The sequence below is a fragment of the Cavia porcellus genome, unplaced genomic scaffold (genome assembly GCF_034190915.1).
Source record: "Cavia porcellus strain 051 isolate PalLab524CR breed Dunkin Hartley unplaced genomic scaffold, mCavPor4.1 scaffold_32, whole genome shotgun sequence".
NCBI lineage: Eukaryota > Metazoa > Chordata > Mammalia > Rodentia > Caviidae > Cavia > Cavia porcellus.
The window spans coordinates 20,228,890-20,253,509 of NW_026947515.1; the positions used below are offsets into that span (position 1 = coordinate 20,228,890).

Consider the following 24,620-nt stretch of genomic DNA (forward strand, 5'->3'; position numbering starts at 1 on the left):
GAATGTTTCAGGAGCAACACGAACAGGTGTCAGGTGGCATCAGGTGGGGCCTGCTGGGCAGGAGGGCAGCTGGCCACTGAGAGCACAGCCTAGCCTGCCACTCTGTTGCTGGCTATAGGACCCATTTTTTGTTGCATGTCTTAGTCAATAGGAAGTCAGTGTGTTACAGTACTGTGGCCACAAACGTGGGAACTCCACCCAGCCCAGAGTGGGGTTCCAGATAGGACTCTCAGGGGAGGCAGGCTCCCTGGCTCAAGGAAGTCTGATCAAAAGTTAGCTGCATTTAGCTGCCTAGGGAAAGAAGGCTGGAGTCCTAGTGGCCCTCCCACCAGGCTGCTGTGTTACGTGTCTGTCTTAGCCTCAGGACAGAGGCCGCAGAGTCAGGAACCACTAGGCTTCCATCTGGAGGACTGAGCCCAGCACCTGATAGAGAAAAGGCTCAGTGAACTCTTTCTCTTGCCCATTCACTCCACATATGACTCCTGGCATCTGCACTGGACACTGGACACTGCCGCCACTGGGAGGTACATGGTGGTTAAAAAATAAAAGGCACCCCTGCCCTTTCTCTGTAGGTTTGATACATAATGTGAATAGTCACATAAACAAATCAACGTAAACCAGAGTTTGGGACTGTGACAAGGCTTTGATCTGATAAGTGGGGTGCTTATAGACAATTGTTTTTAGGAAGGTTTGGTTCCTTTGGGAAGGTTCTTCTCCAAAGAAGTGACACTTGAGCTGGGATCGGAATTACAAGGATGAATTCAGACACATGGAAACCTGAGGGAAAAGCACACTTTCCAGACAGACTATCGGCTGAAAAGGAGGTAGCTGGGAGCTGGGGAAAGGCCCTAAGACAGAGTACTGAGTTGTGTGTGTGTGTGTTGGGGGGACTGCCAAGATAGGCAGGCCCAGATCTGAGGGTTCAGTGACTATGGGGAAGGACTTACTCTAAAGTCATGCAAAATCCAAGCAGAGGTTGTGCAAAGTGTGCAACAGTGTGGCTTGGGCTTTCAAAGCTCCTCTCTGCATGTGAAGCACAGCCACTTAGGAGAGCAGCAGGGAGGACAGAGTATAAGGAAAGGGAGGTGTGGCTTGGTGGTGACACAGCAGTAGACACAAGCTGAGGAACTGGCATAGGTTGATTGATGCATGAGAGAGTAGGCCTCTAACATGAAAAATGAGCCTGGGCCTCTCCATCCATGCTTATATTGCTGCCCAGGCTGGACTCTAAACACAGACTTGGAGAACCTCCTCAGCATGGAGAGCCAAGGATGGAGCACATGCTCCTCCTGAGTGACCCCACTAATTCCCTATCATTTAGTGAATGGATGGGTGGCAACATGCTGCCTCAGCAATGGTGCCTGGAGTGGTTCCAGTATATCAGTTAGTGCTTTTCATTATCAACATTCTAAGGTGAAAGCCATTAGGGAAATCTCAGAGCTGAACTTTTATTTGTGACTCTCTCCCTTAGAAAGTGCCAGAAATACTCCAAAAACTGAACTTTTTTCATTTGAAACAGGGTCTTAATATATAGTCCAGGCTGGCCTTGAACTTACTATGTAGCCCAAGCTGGCCTCAAAACTTGTAGCAAACTTCCTGACTCAGCTTCCCAAGTCCTGGGATTGCAGACTCATGCTCCATGCCCACTTGGAAGCCAACCTGTTGGGAACTTTAAACCATCTAACCATTACAAACGCTTCTTTCACTGAGCCCACTGAGGGTCCCCTGTCCCCAGGTACCTTATTTGCTATGTTATTTTACCTAACAACTCTACAAAACAGTTTACTGTCTCCTATTGTAGATGGGGAAACTGAGGCTTGGGGATGTTGTCAAGCTTAAGTGAGCCATAGAACTGGGCTGGATTCAGTCTATTTGGCTCCCACATACAGCCCGCTGTACTCTCCCCTGCCCTCTGTACTTACTGTACGCACATCATCAGGTAGTTCCTCGTCTAGCTCGCCTTTGATGATCTTTTCAAGGGTGCTGATGGAGATCTCCAAGAGTTTCTCATGGTGGTGGTTCTCCAGGTCTCGACACTGAGCCATCGTGCAATAAAGAGTTAAGCAAAGCCAGGACAGTGCAGGGTGACATCTCCTGACCCACAGAGGTCCATCCCATCTCAGCTGGATAAGAACAGAATGAATGAGATGCTAGCAGTAAGTGCCTTCACATATGTCACCTACAGGCCCCAAGTCCCAAGGCCAAACCAATTGTCCCTCCTTTGCACCTGCTTTGTACCTGGTCATCACTGACCCTCAGCACTGGGTTCCTCTCACTGTCTCTCTATCACCCACTTCTCCACCCCCACCACCTAGGTACCAGCTGGACACTGCCTGCTAGACACCATGGGTTTTCTATACTCATGCTCTTCTCCATAGCAGCTGGATTGAGCCTAACAATGTAGATACCTGGGAGCTATCTGTCCCCTGCTTAAAGTTCCTAAGAGATTCTGGCTCTCTGATGTGTCCTGAGATCTTCCTCTGGGAACCAGGCTCCTCTGGCCCATCTCCAAGGGCTTTGCACACCTGCCTCCTCTTTCTGGAATATCTCACTACCCTTTCTCCTGGTCCCTCTGGTCACCTGATGGTCCTCATTTAGTATACTCTTGCTCAGAGAGGCTCCTCGCCCTGGCCTCTAGGTTGGCTGCTAACTTGGATAGCACTTGTTATCTTTACAACGTCTGTCTGCTAGATTTTGAGCCCTAGGAGGGCAGGACCAGGAGCTGCTTTGGGGTAGAACATAATGGTTTGCCCCTTCATGTGGCAGGGCCCCGAGTTCAGATGGCAGAAGGTTGGTTATATTCCTGATTTTGGATCCTAACCTTAATATTTAAACTGGTAAGTTCATTAAAAATAATTTGTCAGTGTCTTTAATGTGGATATAGTCTCTCCCTAAGAGGTTGTAACACAGAAACAAGCAGTGCTTCAGGGGTGCCATCTCCCCGTGAGCATCACCCATCTGAGAACCAGCAGGTCAGAACTCTACAGCTGTCTCTTTGGGCATCCAACTTGTCACTCTAACAAGGCCATCATTGTTCTGAGAGTTGAGAAAGCCCCTCAGGCCCATGAAACATTCTTCTGAACAGTCTTGTGGTTGTCAAATCTGCATCTTTTGAAAGGGAGCTTTTTCCTTGGCAGAAACTGGAGGTTTCCATTCTTCTAATATCAAAGGTAAAGAACCTCATTTAAAAAGGTCCTAGGGTGAATTTAAATATCCTCTTGGTAGAAGTATAAATCTTTCTGAAAGGCAAGTGGGGAGTAGGTATTTCAGGTAAAAAGTTAAGTATGCTGTAGAGTGCTGACTTTTTCCTATTTTTGCCAATGTGGTTAGCACTCTGGTGGTAATGAGAAGGATGGAGGAGGTGGCCTTTGTCGGTAGCCCGTTAGAAGAGGAACCCATTTATTTGCATCCTGCTCAGTTTCTGAAGAAACGTTGTTCTTCCCTGACTTTTGTTTAAAGTGCAGGGACCTTTTCCATAGCTCTCCTATGGGTAGGTTTGGGGGCCATTACAGAAAGGATATAGACTCTGGACGTTTTCAATAAATAGTCCCACCATGTCAGTGATGTTCCTTTCAAACATGTTTATGGTTTCCTGGAGATGATAAAGAACACAGTTAACGTGCATATTTAGACACTTCGCACTACAGGAAAAGGTGCTGTTTGGAACTCAGCAGGTGCTTCCTGAATCAGAGAGCTTTACTACCCACCTTGGAAGTAAGGACCGTCCACTTTGACCTTCCTGGGAAGACAGTTGAAAACTGACTCCCTCTTCTCTCTCCAGGATCAACTCAATCCTCACAACAACACTACAATACTGTAATTCTGTCTTCTGGCTTTTACTGTGTTGGTCTCTGCTGAGAGCACCTGTCCTTTCCTACTCTCTTCATTTCTTATTCCTTCTTTGTGAGCTTCTCAGTGGCATCTGTCCATCCCCTTCAGAGAAACAGTGCAGGAGCTGTCAAGAGCCCGATGCCTGGGTCAGTGTTCCAGCCCTATCACTGTGTTACTCTGGGAAAGTCATTTAACCTCTCAGTACCTCTAGATCTGTGAAATGGGTTTTCTACATAATCAATACCTGTCTCATGGACATGTGGTAGTGTTCAATGAGCTATTGCTTTTCTTTTCTTTTGTTTTTAATCAGTACCGGGGATCGAACTCATGACCACCTGCTTGCAAGGCAGGTGCTTATGCCACTGAGCTAAATCCCCAGCCCCTCAATGAGCTATTTCACCCTAGATAATTTGCAAGATACCTGGCCTGTTAAGGTACTTTGGTAGTTCTGGCTATTACTCCAGACCGCTCACCATTCGTTGCTGGTGCTCAGTTCAGCAAGGCACCTTAGACCTAAAGAGGACTTGGCGTTGATGGAGAGAACAGAAGAATTGCTTTGTGAGGTCTGCTTTTCTAGGAGACTCTCCCCCAAGTTGCCACAGACCCCAGGAAATGCAAAGTAAGCTAAGGTGCTGGGTGTCCACAGGAGCCCAAAGACAATTGCAGGTTGGGGAAATGAAACATTTTTCAGATGCATGTAAGGGTGTTGTAGTGAATAAAAACAGACCACTAAAAAGCATGGCTGTCCTCCAGCTTTCCGGCCCCTGGTAATACAAGGCCAACACATGATTCTGGGAAATGATGGATATGAAAAAGCCATCTCCCTGCTTGAAAAGGTGGGAAGCTGTTGGCGGGCCCTCCCCTGGAGATGTGCTGCTTCTGCAGTGCTCAAGCACTGAGAGTGACTGCATGGCATGTGATGGTGAAATCTAGCCCATGTCTGAGGTGTCACTTGACGTGTGAGGAATTGATTAGGTGCTATCTCTTGGCCCAGCCGCAGCAGCATCTGATGAAGTTCAATTCATCACACCACTTTCGACTCCCAGCCTCTGATGCCTGCGAACACACAAGTCACCCTGGCTGCTAATGAATTTTAGACAGCAGTGCTTTCATTCCCACTCCTTGGTGCTGAGTTGCAATCTCCTTGTGTCACCCAGGAAACAGTGACTACAGCTGTGATCTGGAGGAGCCTTTGTCTGATCCTTGACTGGGGTCCATTTTGTCTTGGAAGCACCCACATTGCTCCTTGAGTCTAATCAAAAGGCTACTTGAGTCTCTTCCCTACTGAGGCTCTGGGCTCTTGTAGGATGGGGAGAATATTCCATGCTCTACAAGAATCACTTTTCATCTAAATTATTAAAATGTATTAAAATCAGGGATTCAGGGTATAGCACTTATCTAGCATGCATGAAACCCTGAGTTCTATTCCAGGACTGCCAAAAGATTTTTTTTTAAGCACTAAAAGAAAACACAGGAGTGATGAGCAAAAATTAATTGCTGGGTTGAACTACAGCAGTGGTGGTGAACCTATGGCATACATGCCACAGCAGGCATGCAGAGCCCTCTGTTGGTACATGAGCCAAGTTGTCCCAGCAGCCAATCACTGATACTAAAGTTTGCTTGCAATGTTGGCACTTTGCAATAAATAAGTTTTTGTTTGCAGTTTAGGCTGTTGGTCTCTAAAAGATTCGCCATCAGTGCATTAGACGTTTCCAACAGAGGGGTGCCCATGGAGGCAGCAGCTTGTGGGTGGTTTTGCAGCTGCACCAACAAATTCTTGCATCTGCATTCAGGGATGGCCTTACCTCCAGCTGTTCTACCAGCTGCATCTCCAGTGTCATGAGCACATTGAACAGCTCTGTGATGTTTTCACTGCATTCCACTATCTTCTTCTCGATGCTAGGCAGGTCAGATTCTTCTCGAATGGCACTTAGATTCTGGAAGCAAAAGTCTGTGCTTCAGGAATCAACTATTAATTGTAATTAGTTAATAATAACTGGCAATTTGGTTTTGAGGATAAAAACTTGGAATTTTGGGTTGAACTTGACCAAGTTCAAGCCTCAGCTCTGATGTATGCTACTCTGCGAGCTTACAAAGGCTATTTGCTCCTTTGGCATTGAGTCAAAGCTGCTTGAAAAACAGCAGATGCAAAAAAGGTGCTCTGATCTCCCCTTTTCTCTCTGAGAGCAGATGAAACTCCCAAGGGAAAGATGCTCTCCTTACATTAGAAGGAAAGAAGTCATTTGTATCACCAGACGTGGAGCAGTCAAGGCCAAGAGAAATCTGTACAAATGAACCTTGTAAACTAATCTGTGTAGTCACCTCTCCTCCATTAACTGCTGCATCCCAACCCCTTTGTCTTGTTGTTTTCACAATTTACTATTCTTGGTTCAATCTAGTACAATCATATACCATCCAAAGGCTTTTGCTCAATGATGTAGCACACATAGGACAGTGATGTCTTAAGATTATAATGGGGCTGAAATATTTTATCACCTAGTAATATCATAGGTGTCTTAGTTTGTGTTAAATACACCCTATGACATTCTCACTATGATAAAGTCACCTAATGACACATTTCTTAGAACCTGTCTCATGTCATTTAGTGATGCATGACTATACGTTGAGCTTATGACCCTGACTGCTTATTTGTATTTTCATTTTTCTTGTTGAATGCTCCATGTAGAAATGACTACATAAAATTTATGAACCATGAGCTATGTATAGATATAGGCACAGATCATAGGTTTACAGAGTGCTGTGATCCCAGCACCTGACAGACAGAAGTAGAAGGATCACAAGTTCAAGGCCCATCTGGGCAATTTAGCAACTTAATGACACACTGTCTCAAAATATAAAATAAAAAGGGTTGAGAATGCAGCTCAGTGCAAAGGTCCTGAGTTCAATCCCCAGTGTTGCAATCAATGAATCAGTCACTCAAAAAATACAAACATATATGTAAGTCAAATGTGTTCCTCTACTGACAATTTTGAATTTCTGGTTGAATGCAGTGACACCCTTTTCAAGAACATAACAAGGAATAAAAAAAAAATGTTTGCTAAACAAGTGATGGATCAGAAGAGCTGCCGTGGTTGTCATCACAGTAGTGGTACAAATACCATTATCAATACTGAACTAGTGATGCTGACACCAATGGGAAAAATTGGAATCCCAGGGCATCTTTGGTTTTTGTTTTTCCAGCACTGTGGAGCTACAAATGCTATATATGATAAGTTCTCTTTTATCTTGAGACAGGGTCTTACTAAGTTGCTAAGTTGCCCAGGATGACCTAGAATTTGCAATTCTGCTGTCTCTGCCTATGAGCAGCTAGAATTTCATGTGTGCCATCAAGTCTGGTTTCCAGAGAGGCATCTTATGTGACAGGTGCCCCATCAGATAGTTGGTGGTGCTGGGATGAACTTGGGCCTTAGTTGCCACTTATTATTATTAGGGCGGGGGGAGTTACCAGGATTTCAACTCAGGGGCCTTGTGCATTCCGGGCAGAGGCTGCGCTGCTAAGCTGTATCCCTGGATCCCTAGCTTGGCATTTAGTTGCAGTGTGATCCTTGGCAAACAGGACAGTGACCCTCGATCTGAGGGGTTGTCAGAGGGCATAGGACTGGCAGCCCTCCCCAACTGGAGGAACTCAGGGCACCCTCGAGCAAAGGTAGCAGAACACCTACCAGCAGGTGCTTCTCTTCAAAGCTGGCGATCTGCAGTTTGCCCTGCTCCTGGTTTTCCTGGATAGCCTCCTGGACACACTCATGGAAGGTATCCAGCTCTAATTTCCGTTTCTCATGCTGTTTCAGGCCATACTCAAAAATATTCAGGCAGATGATGACAAACTTGTCTCTGTAGGTAAGTGGCTATTAAGGAAACTCAAGGAGGCCACGGTGCGTGGGAAGGGGAGGAACAGTGACAAAGTGTTGGTAACTCCCAGTCTAGAGTGCGTACTGTGTGTTGAACCCTGTGCATATGACTTAACCCCATGCTTCCATATGGGCCCTTTAACAGGTTAAAAATTAAGGCTCAGAGAGCCAGGATTTGAAATTTGAAGCATAGCATAGGAGCTGGGGCTTCTTACCCTCAACATGAGGAAATTAGTATGGGGCTGAAAGGCCCCATGAGAACTGGAGGACTCTGGGCAAAGGAGGGGCCAGGGCCACCACTGGCCAGGGAAATGGTGGTGTTTGCTTTTGTCCCTAGTGAGTTATTCAGGAAGGCTCATTTGTTGAGGGCCTATCTTAGTGTCAGCTGTGGAGGCACCACAGGGTCAAAGCAGATGATCCAGGTTCAAGTCCTGACTCTGTTACTGCTTCATACTGATGCATACTGGCAAATCCATGCTGGGTCCTTAATTTCTTCTCCTGCATGCTTTGGGAAGCGTCTTGGGGTCAGGTGGGTAAAGCCTACGGAACTTTGGGTGGTTGTATTGGGCTGGAAATGACTCATCCAGAGTGACAAGGCCACAAGTGATAGAGGCAAACCCTTGGTGCGGGGGTGACCAAGCCACCTGAGCTGGAGTCTCGTTCCTCACTGGTCTTCACCGTACCACCTCATTCTCTTCAGAATGGCAGCATTTTGAGGGAATTTCTATCCCATGTGAAAGTTGTTAAATTCAACAGAAGGGTTTACCTGGCCCAAACCCCGGCCAAGAGGAGCCAGGGAAGGTCACAAAAGGAAGGACTTGCACACATGGTAACTTTATCGGAAAAATGGCTAACCATGATGTCCAGGGACAGCTGGCTGCTGATATAGTTAGACTTGTCAGCTACCATTTTAAAAGCCTGGCTCAGCAAAATAGCTGGCTCCAACTTTAAGAACAAGCTTCACCTAGTGACTGCTGGCACCATGAACGACAATTGAGTGCCTTTCCTCTGTCCCAGCCACACTCAGCTTTTCTTTTGTTCTCCCAATGGATCCTGGCCCATAGTGTCTTATGATCCCAAACTGCAACTCTGTTGTCATGTTTTATTACCGAATAACAATTCCTTTATTGGAGATCTGTCTTATCTTCCCAGATGTTGATGCCAGCGATGGGGTCGATAGCCTCATCTGGATCTGGTTGCCTCATCTCAGAGTCTCTCCAATTTGGGAGGTCCTCGTATGTACTTTGATCCTCATCTTACAATGTAAGCCTGTGGTTTGGTTGTCATGGCTACTGTCCCCATGTAAGTGCTGCTCATATCTTCTGGGCTCTGGCCCTCCAGGGAAGAATGCGGGCTCTCAAGTCCACCTTGTGAGGGTCTAAATCCTGGGTGGTTTTTTTTTGTTTGTTTTTTCCAGTACTGAAGAGCAAAACTAGGGATGTTCTACCATTGAATTATATCCCCAACCCGTCCTCCCCTTCTGAGACAGGATCTTGCTAAATTTTACCCAGATGGGTTCCAACTTGTGATCCTCCTGCTTCAGCCTCCCTCAGAGCTCAGATTATTGGCATGTGCCACTGAGCGTGCCCCAAACCCTGCTTTCTAATGGAGTCACCTCAGACAAGCCATTTAACCTCTCCAAGTTTAGTTTCCTTAACTATATAAGGGGTTAATAGCAGCACTCATCTAGTGGGGTGCTGGAGAAAATTGAGAACAATGCATGCAAATGCACAGCAAGAACAAATAAATATGACCAATGGGGATCCCTTGCTATGGACACACATTTAAATCTCTCCACCTCTGAAAATTCAGCTTGTTAAGCACAGCAGATCCATGCCATGCCAACCAATCCCTCAACAGGTCCCCTAATATCTAGATGGCATTGTCCCCATGCAACTCAGATGACCTAGCTGGCACTGCCTCTTAAGTACTTTCCAGGGTCTCACATGAGAGATGGGGACACTAAGTCTCAGAGCAGAAAAAAGGTGCTCAAGGCAGGTGGGTGGTGCTGAGCAGGTTCATGACAGAAGAGGCAGTTGTGAAGCAGGAAGGATATACTTCGAGGAGCTCACCCACGATGGGCAGACAGGACAGTTTGTTGCCCTCCATATCTTCAGTGTACATGCTGTCAAACAGGAAGGAACCGTTCAGGTGTTCAACAAATGCCATCTGTGGGTAGGAACACACTGGGTGTGGTGATCACAAGCGGCCCTGTGAGTGAAGACTGGGCAGGAAGCCTTGTACTGGGCAATGGGGCTTGGAAGGCTTCAGGGAGGAGGGGAGAGGCTTCAGGGAGGAGGGGAGACTGCACTTGGGCTGTAGCCTCCTCCCAGGAAGCCAGGTGTGCAAGTTATTCAGAGGAGGGCATGCATGCAGGTATAGAGGACATGGCTGTAGGCTGCTCCTGGAAAGTCATGCCTACATTAGCTAAGGGACTTCGATTGTACCTGTATGCCACAGGGAAATCACCTTAAGGGTCTTAAGAAAAAAAGCTGTGAAGACAGACTTTTTAGTACAATCTGGAAGTGAGCTGGGATAGGCTGAGATGGAGCTGAGCTTGGTGCATGTGGGAAAGGCAGAGTTCGATGAAGAGGGTATGTCAGACCCTGTGGATGCAGCATGATTTACATAATTTGGGGTCTGAGGATCCCTGTAGACCTCTGCTTAATATGATCAGCACATGCTCATGGGAATTTCTGAACCAGGCTGGGGTGAACCCTCCCTCAGAGGTACCTTGTGCTCTTCCAGTTTGGCTTGCTGAGCCTGTTTCTCCTCTAGCTTGGTCTGCCTCACGTGCTCTTGGTGCTTCAACTCATCAATGGTATACTGGTACTTCGTTTCCGCCAGATATTTCTGAGCAGGAATAGGAGGGTGACATCATTACTAGGACATTTAGTCCCTCTGAGCCACAGTGTCGTCCTGTAGCCTCTCAAGTATGAGCTGGCAGGTTGGAGGGTCTCTTTCTTGGAGGTTGGGAAAGCTGGGAGGTCATTGAATGAGAATGGTTTGTCTCTTTATGACCATTTCCAGGTATCCTAAGTCCAAGGGAAATCAAAGAACCTGAAATTCCTGGAGCTGGGAGGTATCTGGGAATCTGTCTTTAGGCCCTGGTCAGTGGGAATGCTCCTGGCATGTCCATGGAGCCCTGGAGGCTGTCCTCCGGCCTGAGTCCCAGGCACTAAGAAGCCTAGGACTTTGGGTGGGCTGTGGTTGGCTCATGACAAACAGTAAGTGAACAGGGTGTTTAAAGGTGTTCTTGCTTATAGAAATCTGCTTTTTGGAACTTTTGCTTATTATTTAGCTTGATGAATCTAGGCAGGTGCCTGAATCATGGGAGGGACCTTTGCTTACTGAGCAATAGGGATGTAAAGGCTGGATGGATATATCTGAGGACCTTTGGCTTTGGTTCTGCACAGTGTTAGGCGTCTGGTGTTTTTATAAGGGACAAAACACATCAACACAGGTCTTCAGCCTATTCTAAGCATTTTAAATTACTGCTTACATGAGAAAATTAAAAATTAACAAGTTTTATGTAAGTACTACACAGTAACTGTACCACTGGAGCTCCTGAAAAATTGTTTTAGAATTCAAACTCAATTTTTAGACTGTTTAAAGACAAGCAAAGGCCATCGTCAGCAGAGGGGCATCGCTCTGATCCAATGTATTTTTAAACCTCCAAGGAAGATTCTGGCAAATGAAGGACTTCACATTTGGAAGCAGCTAGACCCCAGCTCCATGGCCAGGCTACTAGAGTCAGGACTGAGACTGGCCCAGCTCTCCTCCCTGCTTTGGATGGCTGCTCTTGGATCTCCCCTAAATCATCTCGGCGCCCTAAACATGGGTTCTCTCCCAATAAAGACACCAGCTTCAAGACAGGATTGGACAGGTCAACAGCCCTCATCCAATCTCTCAAGGGCTTCCCTGTCTTGCCAGCAATGGGTGGGATTCTTTATCTCTTCTTTCTGACACCTGGGCTGTCTCACAGATCTGGGGGACAGAGAGGAAGACACTTGCCATGTGGTCATCGATGCGTCTGAAGTCCAGGTACACAAGGTCAGGAAGGTAGGCACAGATGAATATCTTGTAATCCTCTGCCTGGGTAATGGGGTTCCCTGAGAGGCTGAGTGTCCGAAGGCACTTGAACTGCCGCAGGTAGATGATCTGGAAGAGTTGGGGTGGGGGAAAAGATTGGTTTTCTGGTGGCCACAGAGCAGAAGACACATATGGCAGCATTTCTCCTCAGTATTTTTCTGGAGTTTTCAGCCTGGTCATGGTGTTTTCTAAGTACACAGGCAAAGAGGTAGGGCTATACTGAAACCTTCCATCAGATCTAGGCTTTCTAAAAACTCAGTCAACTAAGGTTAAAACCTAGATGTGGACTTTGGACAAGTTACCTATCATTTATGAGCCTCAGTTTCCTCATCTGTAAAGTGGACATAAGTATACTGTGTATGGTATAAGTGACATAAAGATCACATGAAATAAGTTCTAAAAAAACATTCAGAAAAGTCCCTGATAGCCAGGTGTCAAATCTAGCCTAAGTTACTTAGACAGACCCTCCCTCGAAAGTCAAAATTTAAAAAGATCTTAAATTCCCAGTAACACACCCATTCCCACATCCACACACACTCTGCCTGCCATACTAAATGAGTAGTTGTGATCATGATGATGATGAGTAGTCACTCAGAGTTAGTGTGTCTTTTTGCCCACTTTTGGAAAGGTCCAAATCTCTCTCTTTTGGTTTTTGTTTTGTGAGACCGGGTCTCATCACGTAGTTCAAACTGGCCTTGAATATACGCTGTAGCCCAAACAGGCCTCAAGCTCATGGTGAGATCTGAGATCCTTCTCCCTCCGTCTCCCAAGCGCTGGGATCACAGGCACGCACCACTATGCTCAGTCAATCTCTTACATTCGGGGGAACTAATGTATGGCTAGCTTTGAATTCACTGGATCATAGTGAGTGGAACATTTCACTAGATGCCGTTTATTGCTCCTATACTCCAGTGTTAGTAAAATGAGAAAAAGTCAAGCATATAATCAATACATCGTGCGACAGCACTGTTTGAGTACCTCACCATGGTGCTATGCAAGGCAGAGGAGGAACTGCATGTACTTTTCTAAATGCATTTTTTTCAGTAATTTATTTTCTTATTGATCCGCCAAACCTTACTAAGCACCTAACAGGGTTCAGGTAAGTGGTTGGCTTTAGCAGTATGAACCAGGAACATGGCTATGGGTCCTTTGCAGTAATAATCTAACAGCAAGAGCTTATATCCTAAGGGTGGGGCAAAATGTTTTTTAAAGTAAAATCATTTCAGTTCAGGGCAAGTGCTACAAAGAATGTAAAGATGGTACAGTGACAGAAAATCATAAAGAAGCCTTTTTCGGCTGGGGGCTCAGCGGTCTTGGAGGGGGTAGTATTTAATCCGAGACCTTAGGGAGCAGCCACAGCACAGCAGGGAAAGCACATTCCCAGAGCTAAAACAGAGCAGGCAAAGGCCTCGAGGTACAAGGGAACGTGGCAGTTACAAAGGCCATCTGGCTGCAGAATGCTGGAGAAGGTGCTGGAAGGACGAGAAATGACCTTGGAGACAAAGTAAGGGGCTTGCTGTTGAAGCCCACATGCACTCTGAGTACGGAGTTCGGAATTTTTTCCCCAAGGGCAATGAAGCCATTGGAATTTTAGTGTGTAGGAAGGGAGAGAGGATCTGGTTTAATTTTTAAAAGATGCCCCAAATGAGATTCTATTTTCCATCTTCAGATTGGCAAATAGAAAATTTTGATAACAAAATGTGTTGTGGAAGGTGAGAGAGAACAGGCTGCCCCATCAACGCTGGCTCTGTAAACAGTTTTATTTCTAAGGTAGGCAATTTGACTAAGATCTATCAAAATTTAAAATGCATATGTCCTCTGACCTTGGATACGCCTTTAGAACTTTATTTTATGGATGGATTAATCAGGTGCAAAGTAACCCTGTTTGTGAACATTCCCCATTCACGGACTTTCACTGTAGCCTGGGTACCAGGTTAGAACCAACCTTTACATCCCCCTCCAGAGATATGAAAAATATGTCATGCCATGTTTGAGCAATGGTTTGATCCAGCAGAGAAGGAGGACCGACGACTCCATGGGGAGGGACAACTAGGTGGTAGGTGCTTGTACACAATGTTTAGATACCAGGCACCTGGAGAAACACACAGCCAACTTAGAAGTGCCTGTGGTCCTGGGAGAGTGAGGCCAGGGATGAGAGGACTCTTCATGTATGCCCTGAGTTCTGCTTCAAAGTCTGTGTTTTTAAAGCAATAAGCAGGTATTAAGCCTTGGAAGTAAATAAATGACGAAAGCATGTAATCAGAAGTCAGATAAACAAGGAAGGCAAGAATTAAAAGCAAAAGATGCTGATGTTAGAAGCTAATACCTGAGCAGTGTCTGTCAGGACCCACTGGGCCAAGTCCCAAGGAGGGTTGGTGCTGGATTAATTAAAGAGGATCCTGGATCCCTAGAGTCCACAGGCTGCAGGCAGGCCTTGGGAACATCTGGCCCAGATTCTCAGCACTCCCTGGCAGCCTCTCCCCATGGGCCTTCTGTCTTCCTCTTTTTTGCTAGGGACTAGATACATGGTCATCTTGAATATTCATATAGAGCTACATGGTACCCTCTGGCTACAGGTGATGGGGTATTTTCCTGTCCAGGCCTTGCAGAAGCAAGATGGGAAGATACCCCGGCCAAGAGGATGGACCAGAGCATGACCGTCTCCACATCCTTTCATATCTAGGTCTGGGCCTTCAGAGGGACAGGGTCTCAGCTCCAGTAAACTCTCCAAGTCTGAGGGATAACAAATCAGAAGGGAGTCGTTTACACACACCTTCCCTAGCACACACGCCAGAACCATCTGTTAAATGTACATAGAAAGTTTCAAGCAGAAAGATTAGAGAATAAGGGTGTGGCTCAGTGGCACAGCACTCATCTAACATGTGGCAGTCCCTGCTTCAACCCTTAGCAAAAGAAAAGAAAAAAGATTTTGGCTGTATTTCCAAATTATAATACTTCTGTATAGCTATCATGTGCCAGGCCCCTGTATGAAGATCCTAACACTCTAATTGATTCAGTCATCACAACAACCTCTGAGGTTAAAAACTACAATAAATGTGATTGTTATGTACTACATACATGTACTAATAGAAATAATAAAAATTGAAATAAAACAAGCTTTCCATTTCTGGAGGAAAAAAAAACCCTACTGCTACTAATCCCATGTTACAATATGCAAAAGGACACACAGAACTCTAAGTCACCAGGCCCAAGATCATATGGCTGGTAGGTGGCAGTGCTGAGATTTGAATACAGTTTGACTAAATCTCAGCTCTAATGTCATTAGCCTGCCTTCCTACCCCTATGCCTCACCCTGCCAGACTCCATTTCTTTGCCCCTAAGAAGGGCACTGGTGGGTTTAAATTCTCTGGCATAAAATACATTCACTGGAAGAAAGATAGCCTCTTTAATAAATGGTGCTGGAAAAACTGGCTCTGCACATGCTGCAGATAAACTGGACCTCCATCTTGTACCATGCACTAAGCTAAAATTGGAATGGATCAAAGATCTTAATATTAAAACAGAAACATTAAATCTGCTGGAAGATAAAGTATGTAAAACTCATTTTTTTTTGGTCTTTTTGAGACAGGGCCTCACTATGCATGGCCTTGAGCTCACTTTGTATCCCAGGTTGGTCTCAAACTTGCACAATCCTCCCGCCTCAACCTGCCAAGTGCTAGGATTACAGGCATGCACCACTGCACCTGTCCAGACAGTGGGTAAAACTTTTGAAGACATTGGTGTAGGCAAAGACTATGAACAAAACCCTGATTGCAGAAGAACTGTCATAAAGAATCAACAACTGAGACCTCATCCTGTTGAAAAGCTTTTGCTGAGCAAGGGAAACCACCAACAGAGTGAAGAGACAACCCATAATGTGGGAGAAACTGTTTTCTAGCTGTTTTTCACACAAAGGATTACTATCCAGAATGTATAAAGAACTCAAAAAATTCAGTTCTACCACATTTAAAGACACACTCCAAAAATGGGCATCTGAGATGAATACACACTTCTCAGATGAAGAAATACAAACAGCAAAAATACAAGAAACAGTGTTCAACATCCCTGGTCATTTGAGAGATGCAAATTAAAACAACCCTGAGATTCCACTTCACTCTAGAAAAATAGCTCTTGTAAAGAAATCAAAGAATAAAGTCCTTACCCACCAAGAAGAGCCCAGGCCCAGATGGATTCACTGCAGAATTCTACAAGAAATATAAAGAAGACCTAATGCCGACACTCCTCAAACTAGTCAATGAAACTGAAAGGGAAGCAATCCTTCCTAAGTCATTCCTGGAAGCAAATATTACTCTAGTACCAAAACCTGAGAAAGACCCAACTATAAAAGAGAACTATAGACCGATCTCCCTAATGAACACAGATGCAAAAATCCTCAATAAAATATTGGCAAATAGGATCCAGCAAATCATCAAGAAGATTATACACCATGACCAAGTGGGATTCATCCCAGGAATGCAAGGATGGTTCAACATACGCAAATCAATAAATGTAATCCACCATATCAATAAAGCCAAAAATAAGAATCACATGATCATTTCTATAGATGCAGAAAAAGCCTTCGATAAGGTCCAACACTTATTCATGATAAGAACTTTACAAAAAATTGGAATAAATGGTCTTTACCTCAATATAATAAAGGCCATTTATGACAAACCAACAGCCAGCATCATACTAAATGGCCAAAAATTGAAAGCCTTTACTTTAAAATCGGGCACAAGACAAGGATGTCCTTTATCACCACTCCTATTTAATATAGTACTGGAAGTACTAGCCAAAGCAATTAGGCAAAAAAGAGAAATAAAAGGGGTAAAGATAGGAAAAGAAGAAGTTAAATTATCATTGTTTGCAGATGACATGATACTCTACATAGAAGACCCCCTAAACTCCATTGAAAGACTCTTAGATACAATAAATAAATTCAGTAATGTGGCTGGATACAAAATCAATACTCAGAAATCAATAGCATTCCTATACACGAACAACAAAATCACAGAGAGGGAAATAAGAGAAACTGGACTATTCACATTAGCAAGCAAAAAAATGAAATATTTAGGAATTACTCTTACAAAAGAAGTGAAAGACTTATACAGTGAAAATTATAATACACTGAAAAAGGAAATTGAAGATGATCTCAGAAAATGGAAAGACATCCCTTGCTCATGGATAGGAAGAACAAACATTGTGAAAATGGCCATTCTCCCAAAACTGTTATACAGATTCAATGCAATCCCAATAGAAATACCATCAACATACCTTATAGATCTAGAGAAATCACTCCTAAATTTCATCTGGAACCAGAAGAGACCTAGACTCGCAAAGGCAATTCCAAGCAGCAAAGACAAAGCAGGAGGCATCACAATCCCTGACTTGAAGTTATACTACAAAGCAACAGTAGTAAAATCAACATGGTATTGGAATCAAAACAGAACCGAAGATCAATGGAATAGATTAGAAGATACAACCACAACTACAAACACACTCAACCACCTTATCTTTGATAAAGGAGCCAAGCAGGTTCACTGGAAGAACGACAGTCTCTTTAATAAATGGTGCTGGAAAAACTGGCTCTCCATTTGCCGAAAACTAAAGCTAGACCCATGTCTATCACCATGTACTAAATTAAAATCTAAATGGGTCAAAGATCTGAATATTAAAACAGAAACACTAAATCTATTGGAAGACAAATTAGGTAGAAACCTTGGAGACATAGGAGTAGGTAAAGAATTCATGAACAGGACTCAAACCGCACGGGAAATACTTCCCAGAATCAATAACTGGGACCACTTCTTATTAAAAAGTTTCTGCATGTCAAAAGAAATCTCCAGCATAGTGAAAAGAAAACCCACAAACTGGGAAAAGATTTTAGTGAACTCTCTCTCAGACAAGGGCCTCTTGTCTAAAACATATAAAGAATTAAAGAAACTCAGACCTCCAAAATTCAAAGATCCAATCCAAAAATGGGCATCTGAGATGAATACGCAATTCTCAGATGAAGAAATGCAAATGGCAAATAAATACATGAAAAAATGCTCATCATCATTGGTCATTAGAGAAATGCAAATTAAAACCACACTGAGATACCATCTCACTCCTGAAAGAATGGCCAGGATCAAGAAAATCAACAACAAATGCTGGAGAGGCTGTGGGGAAAAAGGAACTCTCCTGCACTGCTGGTGGGAGTGTAGACTGGTACAGCCTTTGTGGAGATCTGTCTGGAGATTTCTCAAAAAGTTGGGGTTGGAAATCCCATTTATTCCAGCTATTCCACTTCTAGGCATATTCCCAGAAGAACTGAAAGCATCATACCACAGTGATACATGTGCACCCATGTTTATAGCAGCACAATTTGTAATCGCCAGATCTTGGAAACAACCCAAGTGTCCATCAACTGAGGAATGGATAAAAAAGTTGTGGTATTTCTATACAATGGAGTATTATTCAGCTATAAAGAAGGATCACATCGAGATATTTATCAATAAATGGGCGCAGCTTGAGACCATACTCATAAGTGAAATAAATCAATCTCGCATGTGTGAATACCGAATAGTTTCCCTAATGTAAGTAATGATTCAAATATATAAAAATATGTGGTAATCATGATTCCCCATTAGGTGGCCTTGAAGCCTTATAAAGTTTTCACTCATTAATTAGAAAGGCTTTATTCTGGGCTTCTTGATATGGAAATATTTGAAGCTAGAGTATATGAAGTTTTATCCAAATATTTCAAGGAAAAAGACAGACATTATGGTAACTACTATTAAGTCAGGTTATATGGTGGTGAAGTACTAGGTTGCTGAAACAGTCATGCTTTGACCTCTATTGTTATATTGTTATGTCCTGTTTTATCTCAATCTCCCCCTTATTCTTTTAAAAAATTATTTAGTCATTTCTTATGTTTGTCTTAATTAAAGAAAAAATTTATAAAATTAGGATATATAAATAGTAACTCTTTTTGATTTCCTATTAACTTGTTTTGAAGTCCTGTAATACTCCCACAATCTTGTTTTGACTGATTAGACTCTGTCCCATTCTGTATGATAGTATCAAGTTTGAAGATATAGGCAACTACTTTGAAGGCAATAAGATTCACTAAGATACCCATTCTGGTTTGACTATTGTCTTCTTTGGAAGTCCTGTAATGTTTACAATGCCTAAGTTTTACTGGTCTTGTTCTCTACTGTTTTGTCCAACTTTATAATATCTAATGAGATAGATAATTCTTTTTAAGGAAACAAGAGACAACGTTGATAACCATTGTTGATAACCTTGTACTCTGTTCTACACCATGTGCTATGTCTATCCTTGGTTTTGACTGACAGCTTTGTTTTGCCATATTTGACTGTATTCTCTCCCCCCAAAAAAAGTAATAAGCACTAAGGAGTAATAAAATCCAAAATGTGTAAATTTTGTTGTAAAAAAGAGAGGGAAAAAAAAAGAAAAAAAAAAAAAGAAAAAGAGCTCTAACGGATATAACAGCAAGTGTGTTTAGGGGTGTTAAATAGCTGACTATATCAATGTTTTTGGATCATTGAACAGTTGTTTGCAGTCTCCCTGTTTGAATGTCCACCTTGTATTCTTTGATACTGTGATTTGAGCAACTATTTTCAAGATGATAATATGTAATCTATTAACAGGTGATTTCTTACTGTTATGTTTTTTTTTGTAGTTCTGTATTACGTGTACCCTTACACCGCTTTGTTTTGTTTTGTGTTTTTCTCTTTTTCCTCTTAAATAAAATTAAAAAAAAAGAAATCAAAGAATAACAAATGGAAGAGGGGCTGCTGGGAAAAAGGAATCCTTCTCCACTATTGGTGGGAGTGTAGATTGGTGCAACCACTGTGGAAATCAGTGTGGAGATTCCTCAAAAAACTAGGACTAGAGTTCTCATTTAACTCAGCTATTCCCCTTCTGAGTATCTTCTCAAAAAAATTAACATCATACCACAATGGTATATGTGCACCCATGTTTCTAGCAGCACAATTTGTGATAGCTAGATCTTGGAAACAACCTAAATGACCATTGACTGAGAAATGGATAAAAAAGACTTGGTATTTTTATACAATGGAGTACTACTCAGCCATAAAGAAGGATGATTTGGAGACTTTTATAGTAAATGGATGCAATTTGAGACCATACTCATAAGTGTGTTGTCTCACATGAGAAGCTGAAACAACATATGTATATGTGTATGTGTATATATATATGTGTGTGTATGTATATGTATATAAAAATAGTTAAGATAGTTATATTACTGATTTCTCTGAGTTCACTGAAGACAAAGATTTGTGCTGGTATTGTTCAGGTAACTGAGTGCAGATGTTTTGTGCTCTGAGTGAATGATTTGGAGATGACAATGTGCAATGTATGTACCATTGTTGCCCCCGATTGATGTGTTTTGAAATTGTTTTATTTTTCTCCTTGAAATAAAATGAATTTGGAAAAAATTAAAAACAAATTCTCTGGCATGCAGGGTAAACTTTTGAGACTATACCACGGCTGAGTGTTGAACATACTCTCAGCTATTCACCTCAGCCACCAACCCGTTCATGCTCTAGCCAGGATACTGAGGCTCAGATGGTTTGATTGGACTAACCTTATTAGGAGGGAAGATTTACTTTCTCTGTCCTGCTAGATATAAACCAGGAACCCTGTAACCTTGACTGCAGGGAAAGTGACCTTGGGCAGATGGTGAGCTTGGCAGAACCCAGAAGTGGAAGGAACCGGTGCCCTTGAAGTCCCATTGTCAATCTGCCTCTCTTTGCAGTGCCAATAACCAAGCCACTAAATGCCTTTGTTTACAGCCAGTGCTTGGCCGACCTCTGACTTTAGCTGCCATGATTGCCACTGACAGCACCCAGCTCTCTCTCTGGCTTTTCTGTGTCTCATCACCTAGAGGGAGCTAATCCCCCAGGAGCAATACCAGCGGTTGAGAGACAAGACTTTCAATCAGTGCCTGGGGCTCTGACCCTTGGGTGGTCACTTGTGGGAAGCATTCTGGATATTTCTGAGGTACAGTAGAATTTAGCCCCTATCACCTGCAGAGACAGCCTCTGTGGCACCCACTTTCTCCAGCTTCCTCCCACTTCCCACACAAACCACCTGCACCCACAATTCTCACCTCTGGTTCTAGACAGTTGGAGTTAAGCTTTTCTGACACTTTCAAGGTCAAGCTCCCCTTCTGGAGACACCATCCGAGGCACCATTCATGTGACCCCTACACCTCCAAGCTCATCCTCATTGTGGTAGGTTTCTCCCTGATGTAGACTTGGCTTGAACATACCACGGCACAAAGCCATCTGGATCCCAGTGTTTCTCTACATGTCCCTGGCTGCAGTGAGCCCAAGTCCTAGGCTGAGTCCCAGTCTGTGTACACCCTGGACTTCTCAGGACCCTAAACCCCTTAGAGAGAGGTATTATAAAGTGGGCTTTGACAGGTAACCACTGGCTCTTTGCTCATGCTATCCTCACCTCCCAGGAACCCTTCTTCTGCTGGATGAAAAATTCTCATCATCTCTTAGCGAGTCTGAAGCAAGTCACCTCTTGTTTCCTGATGTTCTTCCAGGAAGTATGTCAGCCATTCAAGGTCCTCTGCTTGTGAAGAACCTGCTTCAGCCCAACCCTGAGCCAAGCATGTTATGTTCAGTACCTCACTTGATTCATGTGAGGGGCTGGACAGGTGGGATACTGACATTCTGTCCATTTGACAGGAAATGAAACTGTATCATGGAGTACTAACACCTTACTCAGATTTCAATCCTCCAGAATGCCAACTAAAATTCGGAGACTACACTGTCTCTGTGTTTTGACCTTGCTAAACGGATTCAAACAGTAATAATAGTTTGACACATGACCCACGTAGGCTGCTCATCTAACTCAGTCTGGCATGCAGCTGAGATGTAATCCAGACCATCAGACTGACCTAAGCAACAAAGGTGTCTTGGGCTGGGGATTTAGCTCAGCGGCATAAGCACCTGCCTTACAAGTGTGCGGTCATGAGTTCGATCCCTGGTACCAATAAAAAAATGAAAAAGACAAAAAAAAAAAAAAAGGTGTCTTGAAAGGATGCCAGACAACACCAGAATTGATGAGCATGTTGGAGATGTAGACCAGACGAAGGCTGTCTAGTAAGGTCCCTACTGGGTTACCTGACACAAGACCCTCATGGCACTGATGGAGTCTCAGTGCCAACCCTCTGATGTGAGCCCACTGTGGGTGAGTCGGGGGAGCTCATCTTTCCCAAGATGACCAATATTCACTGTTACACAGACACACCTCTGGGATCTGTCTGGGACCTGGAATGCCTTCCTGTCCTCAGTGGGTCCTGCCTTACTGTTCCTCAGGCCATTGGCTTCCTGTCACCTGTATTTGAGTATGAGTTCTTACCCTAAAGGGATGACACATCGTCCATGCTTTGTACCCTCTAAGCATAAGACAAATGCCCCACATCCAACCAGTCCTCACCTTAGCAAATGTTTGTTAAATGAGCATGAGATGCAGGGGAAAAAAAGGACCCTACTAAAACCAACGTTGCAAACTGGCACCTAGAGGTGGATTTTGTGGGTTTAAGTATTGTATTTAAACATTATTTAGCTCCCCATGGAATAATCCGGTTACCTACATTTCCAGACAAACAGGAGATCAGGAATACTCACCCTACAATTTTCATGATCCCCATACAAGTCCCAAGGCCTAGCTACTCACATTCACCATGTTGTCAATCTGGTTGTTTCCCAGTGACAGCACCTGAAGCTTGACCAGTGCATCCAGAGACTCAATCTTAGAGATCCGGTTGTTGAACAAACTCAGGTCCTCCAGGTTCACCAGGGTGTCCAGCCCCTCGATAACCTTGATGTTGTTGAAGGACAGGTCTGGGAAGGGAAGAGTGCTCTGAAGACGTGCTGTCTGGGTTAGGGGAGGGACTGTTCTGAAGTAATACCATCAAGGCTATTGTATACTGTGATTTAGCGCCAGTTGAGGGGCCAGGAATTGACCTGCTCTTCAATAGCTTGTGTGTTCTAGAAGCCTGGTGTGGATTCTTTCCTGGAGCCTTACATGTGCCCTGCTCCCAAGTTCTGCCACTCATTCTCCTGACTGAGGACATCTCAATGCTCTGTCAGTGTTGAGATAAAAATACTGACTAGTAGGTTTAAGGCAGTAAGCCTTGGGGTCAGGGGCAGACAGTTATAGGGGTGGCCCCTTCCCTAAGTGTGAGTGTGTGTGCGTGCGTGCGTGCATATGTTACCAAGGATTGAACCCAAGACCTTTGCACTGAGCTACAACCCAGCTCTTTTTTATTTTGAGAGAGGGTCTTATCAAGTCACTTAGTGGCCCAAGCTGTGATCCTTTTACCTCAGCCCCAGAGTAGTGAGCTTTTAAGAATGTACTACCATACCCAGCTAACATTTATAGTTATTTTACGTAAACAGCTTTCCATCTGCTTAGCATTTACCTGTTTATCAAGTGCTTATATGCACCTCCTCTGACAATAGCTCTGAGAGGCAGTGTGGAATCTCTCCCAGCTGGATTGAGTGGGAAGGAGAAATATTATTTAGGAGGGACTGATGGTCGGATTCAAGTAGATCTGTGGGTGAATGGGCAAACACTGGGCTCTTATGGAAATGCATGATTGAGAGACAGCTAGGCCCAGTAGCTCCTGTAAAGGTTTGGCCCTAGCATCTTCTGTAAGTTCAGAGACACTGCCTTCAGCTCCTGCAGAGAGGTGACTCCTAGTAATGCAGACAGATCTTCTAGCTGGATATCAGCATTAATGGGTGCTGGCACATAGTGAGGGGCATCTGGGCTGGACCTAGGTTGAAGACTTGGAAGACATGGCTGTGAAATGTTTTCATACCTGTAGCATATGACCTCATCAAACTGGCCAGCTTCTCTGAGCCTCAGTTGGCCGTAACTGTGAAAGGGCAGCGTGATGTTGGCTGTAGGGTTGCTATAGTTGCTAAGGGTCAGCACAAACATATTTGAGAGTGTTTGACTGGGAAGCGCTCTGATGCACCTGGTTGTCCTGGTTAACAGAAAGCAGCCTGGCAGGATGGAGGAAGCGTGAACTTTGGGGTTGGTTGTGTAGCTTTAGGCAAGTGCCCTGGCCTTTCTAACTTTGGTTCTTTTATTATGGATTCCAATTGTAACAAATATCATCTTTAATGTTGTTGTAGGGCTAAAAACCAAAAATGTCCAAAGCTCTCTCAGACTTACCCTCTTCTCCCTGTTGGGGGCTCACTGCTCCTCCCTCAACAAATATGAGGGGCTCCTAAGAAACCAGCAGACAGACACAGAGCTTGGCCTTGGCAATAAAAGCTAGAGTTCTAGGGTCAGAGCCAGGCTTGGGGTCTGATGTCCCTGCTTCCTCTCCGTGATCTAGGTTTTCTCAGTTCTATGATGGGGCTCCTATGAGGAGGACAGAAGGCCTACTATGGAAAACATGCAGATCCACACCTAGTGTGTGGTTGTGTGTTCAGCATACACAGCTTCTGCCATGGTCACTGTTGGTTTGATCTGGACCCCACTGGGCAACAGTTATCTGTCCACTGTGTCTAGATTTAATACCAGTTCACCAACTGCTCCTTGTGCCCCAGGCTGAGGGAATGGGTAGGTAAAAGCAGAACGTGCTGTCCTGATGTCCAAACACATCTTTATTGTGCTTTGCCACCATAAGCCTTAGGCTTTTTAAAAAATAAGCAGCATTTTTTTTCCCTCCTGGAAGACAGAGTTTCTGCTGTGCCTGGGCTAATAACAGGCTGGTGTCACACATGATTCCTGTCTCTTGGGGAGGCAACAACTTTGGCAGGGTGT

The 24,620-nt window shown here is 44.1% G+C and overlaps 1 protein-coding gene across 4 annotated transcripts in view; it reads right to left on the reverse strand.

Annotated features, from left to right (window-relative positions):
• The window catches only part of Drc3 (dynein regulatory complex subunit 3), a 38,111-nt gene that overhangs the window by 5,948 nt on the left and 7,543 nt on the right, over positions 1-24,620 (reverse strand). For 2 of the 4 annotated variants that reach the window (XM_063242375.1, XM_063242373.1), the window contains exons 5-11: positions 22,515-22,681; positions 11,715-11,861; positions 10,434-10,553; positions 9,757-9,869; positions 7,515-7,689; positions 5,637-5,768; positions 1,923-2,123 (exon numbers count right to left, since the gene is read on the reverse strand). In XM_063242375.1, the coding sequence (XP_063098445.1) occupies positions 1,923-2,123; positions 5,637-5,768; positions 7,515-7,689; positions 9,757-9,869; positions 10,434-10,553; positions 11,715-11,861; positions 22,515-22,681 (1,055 nt within the window). Of the gene's footprint in view, positions 1-1,922; positions 2,124-3,521; positions 3,593-5,636; positions 5,769-7,514; positions 7,690-9,756; positions 9,870-10,433; positions 10,554-11,714; positions 11,862-22,514; positions 22,682-24,620 lie in introns of all 4 variants that reach the window. The other 2 variants (XM_013148328.3, XM_063242374.1) reach the window with 2 other exon arrangements.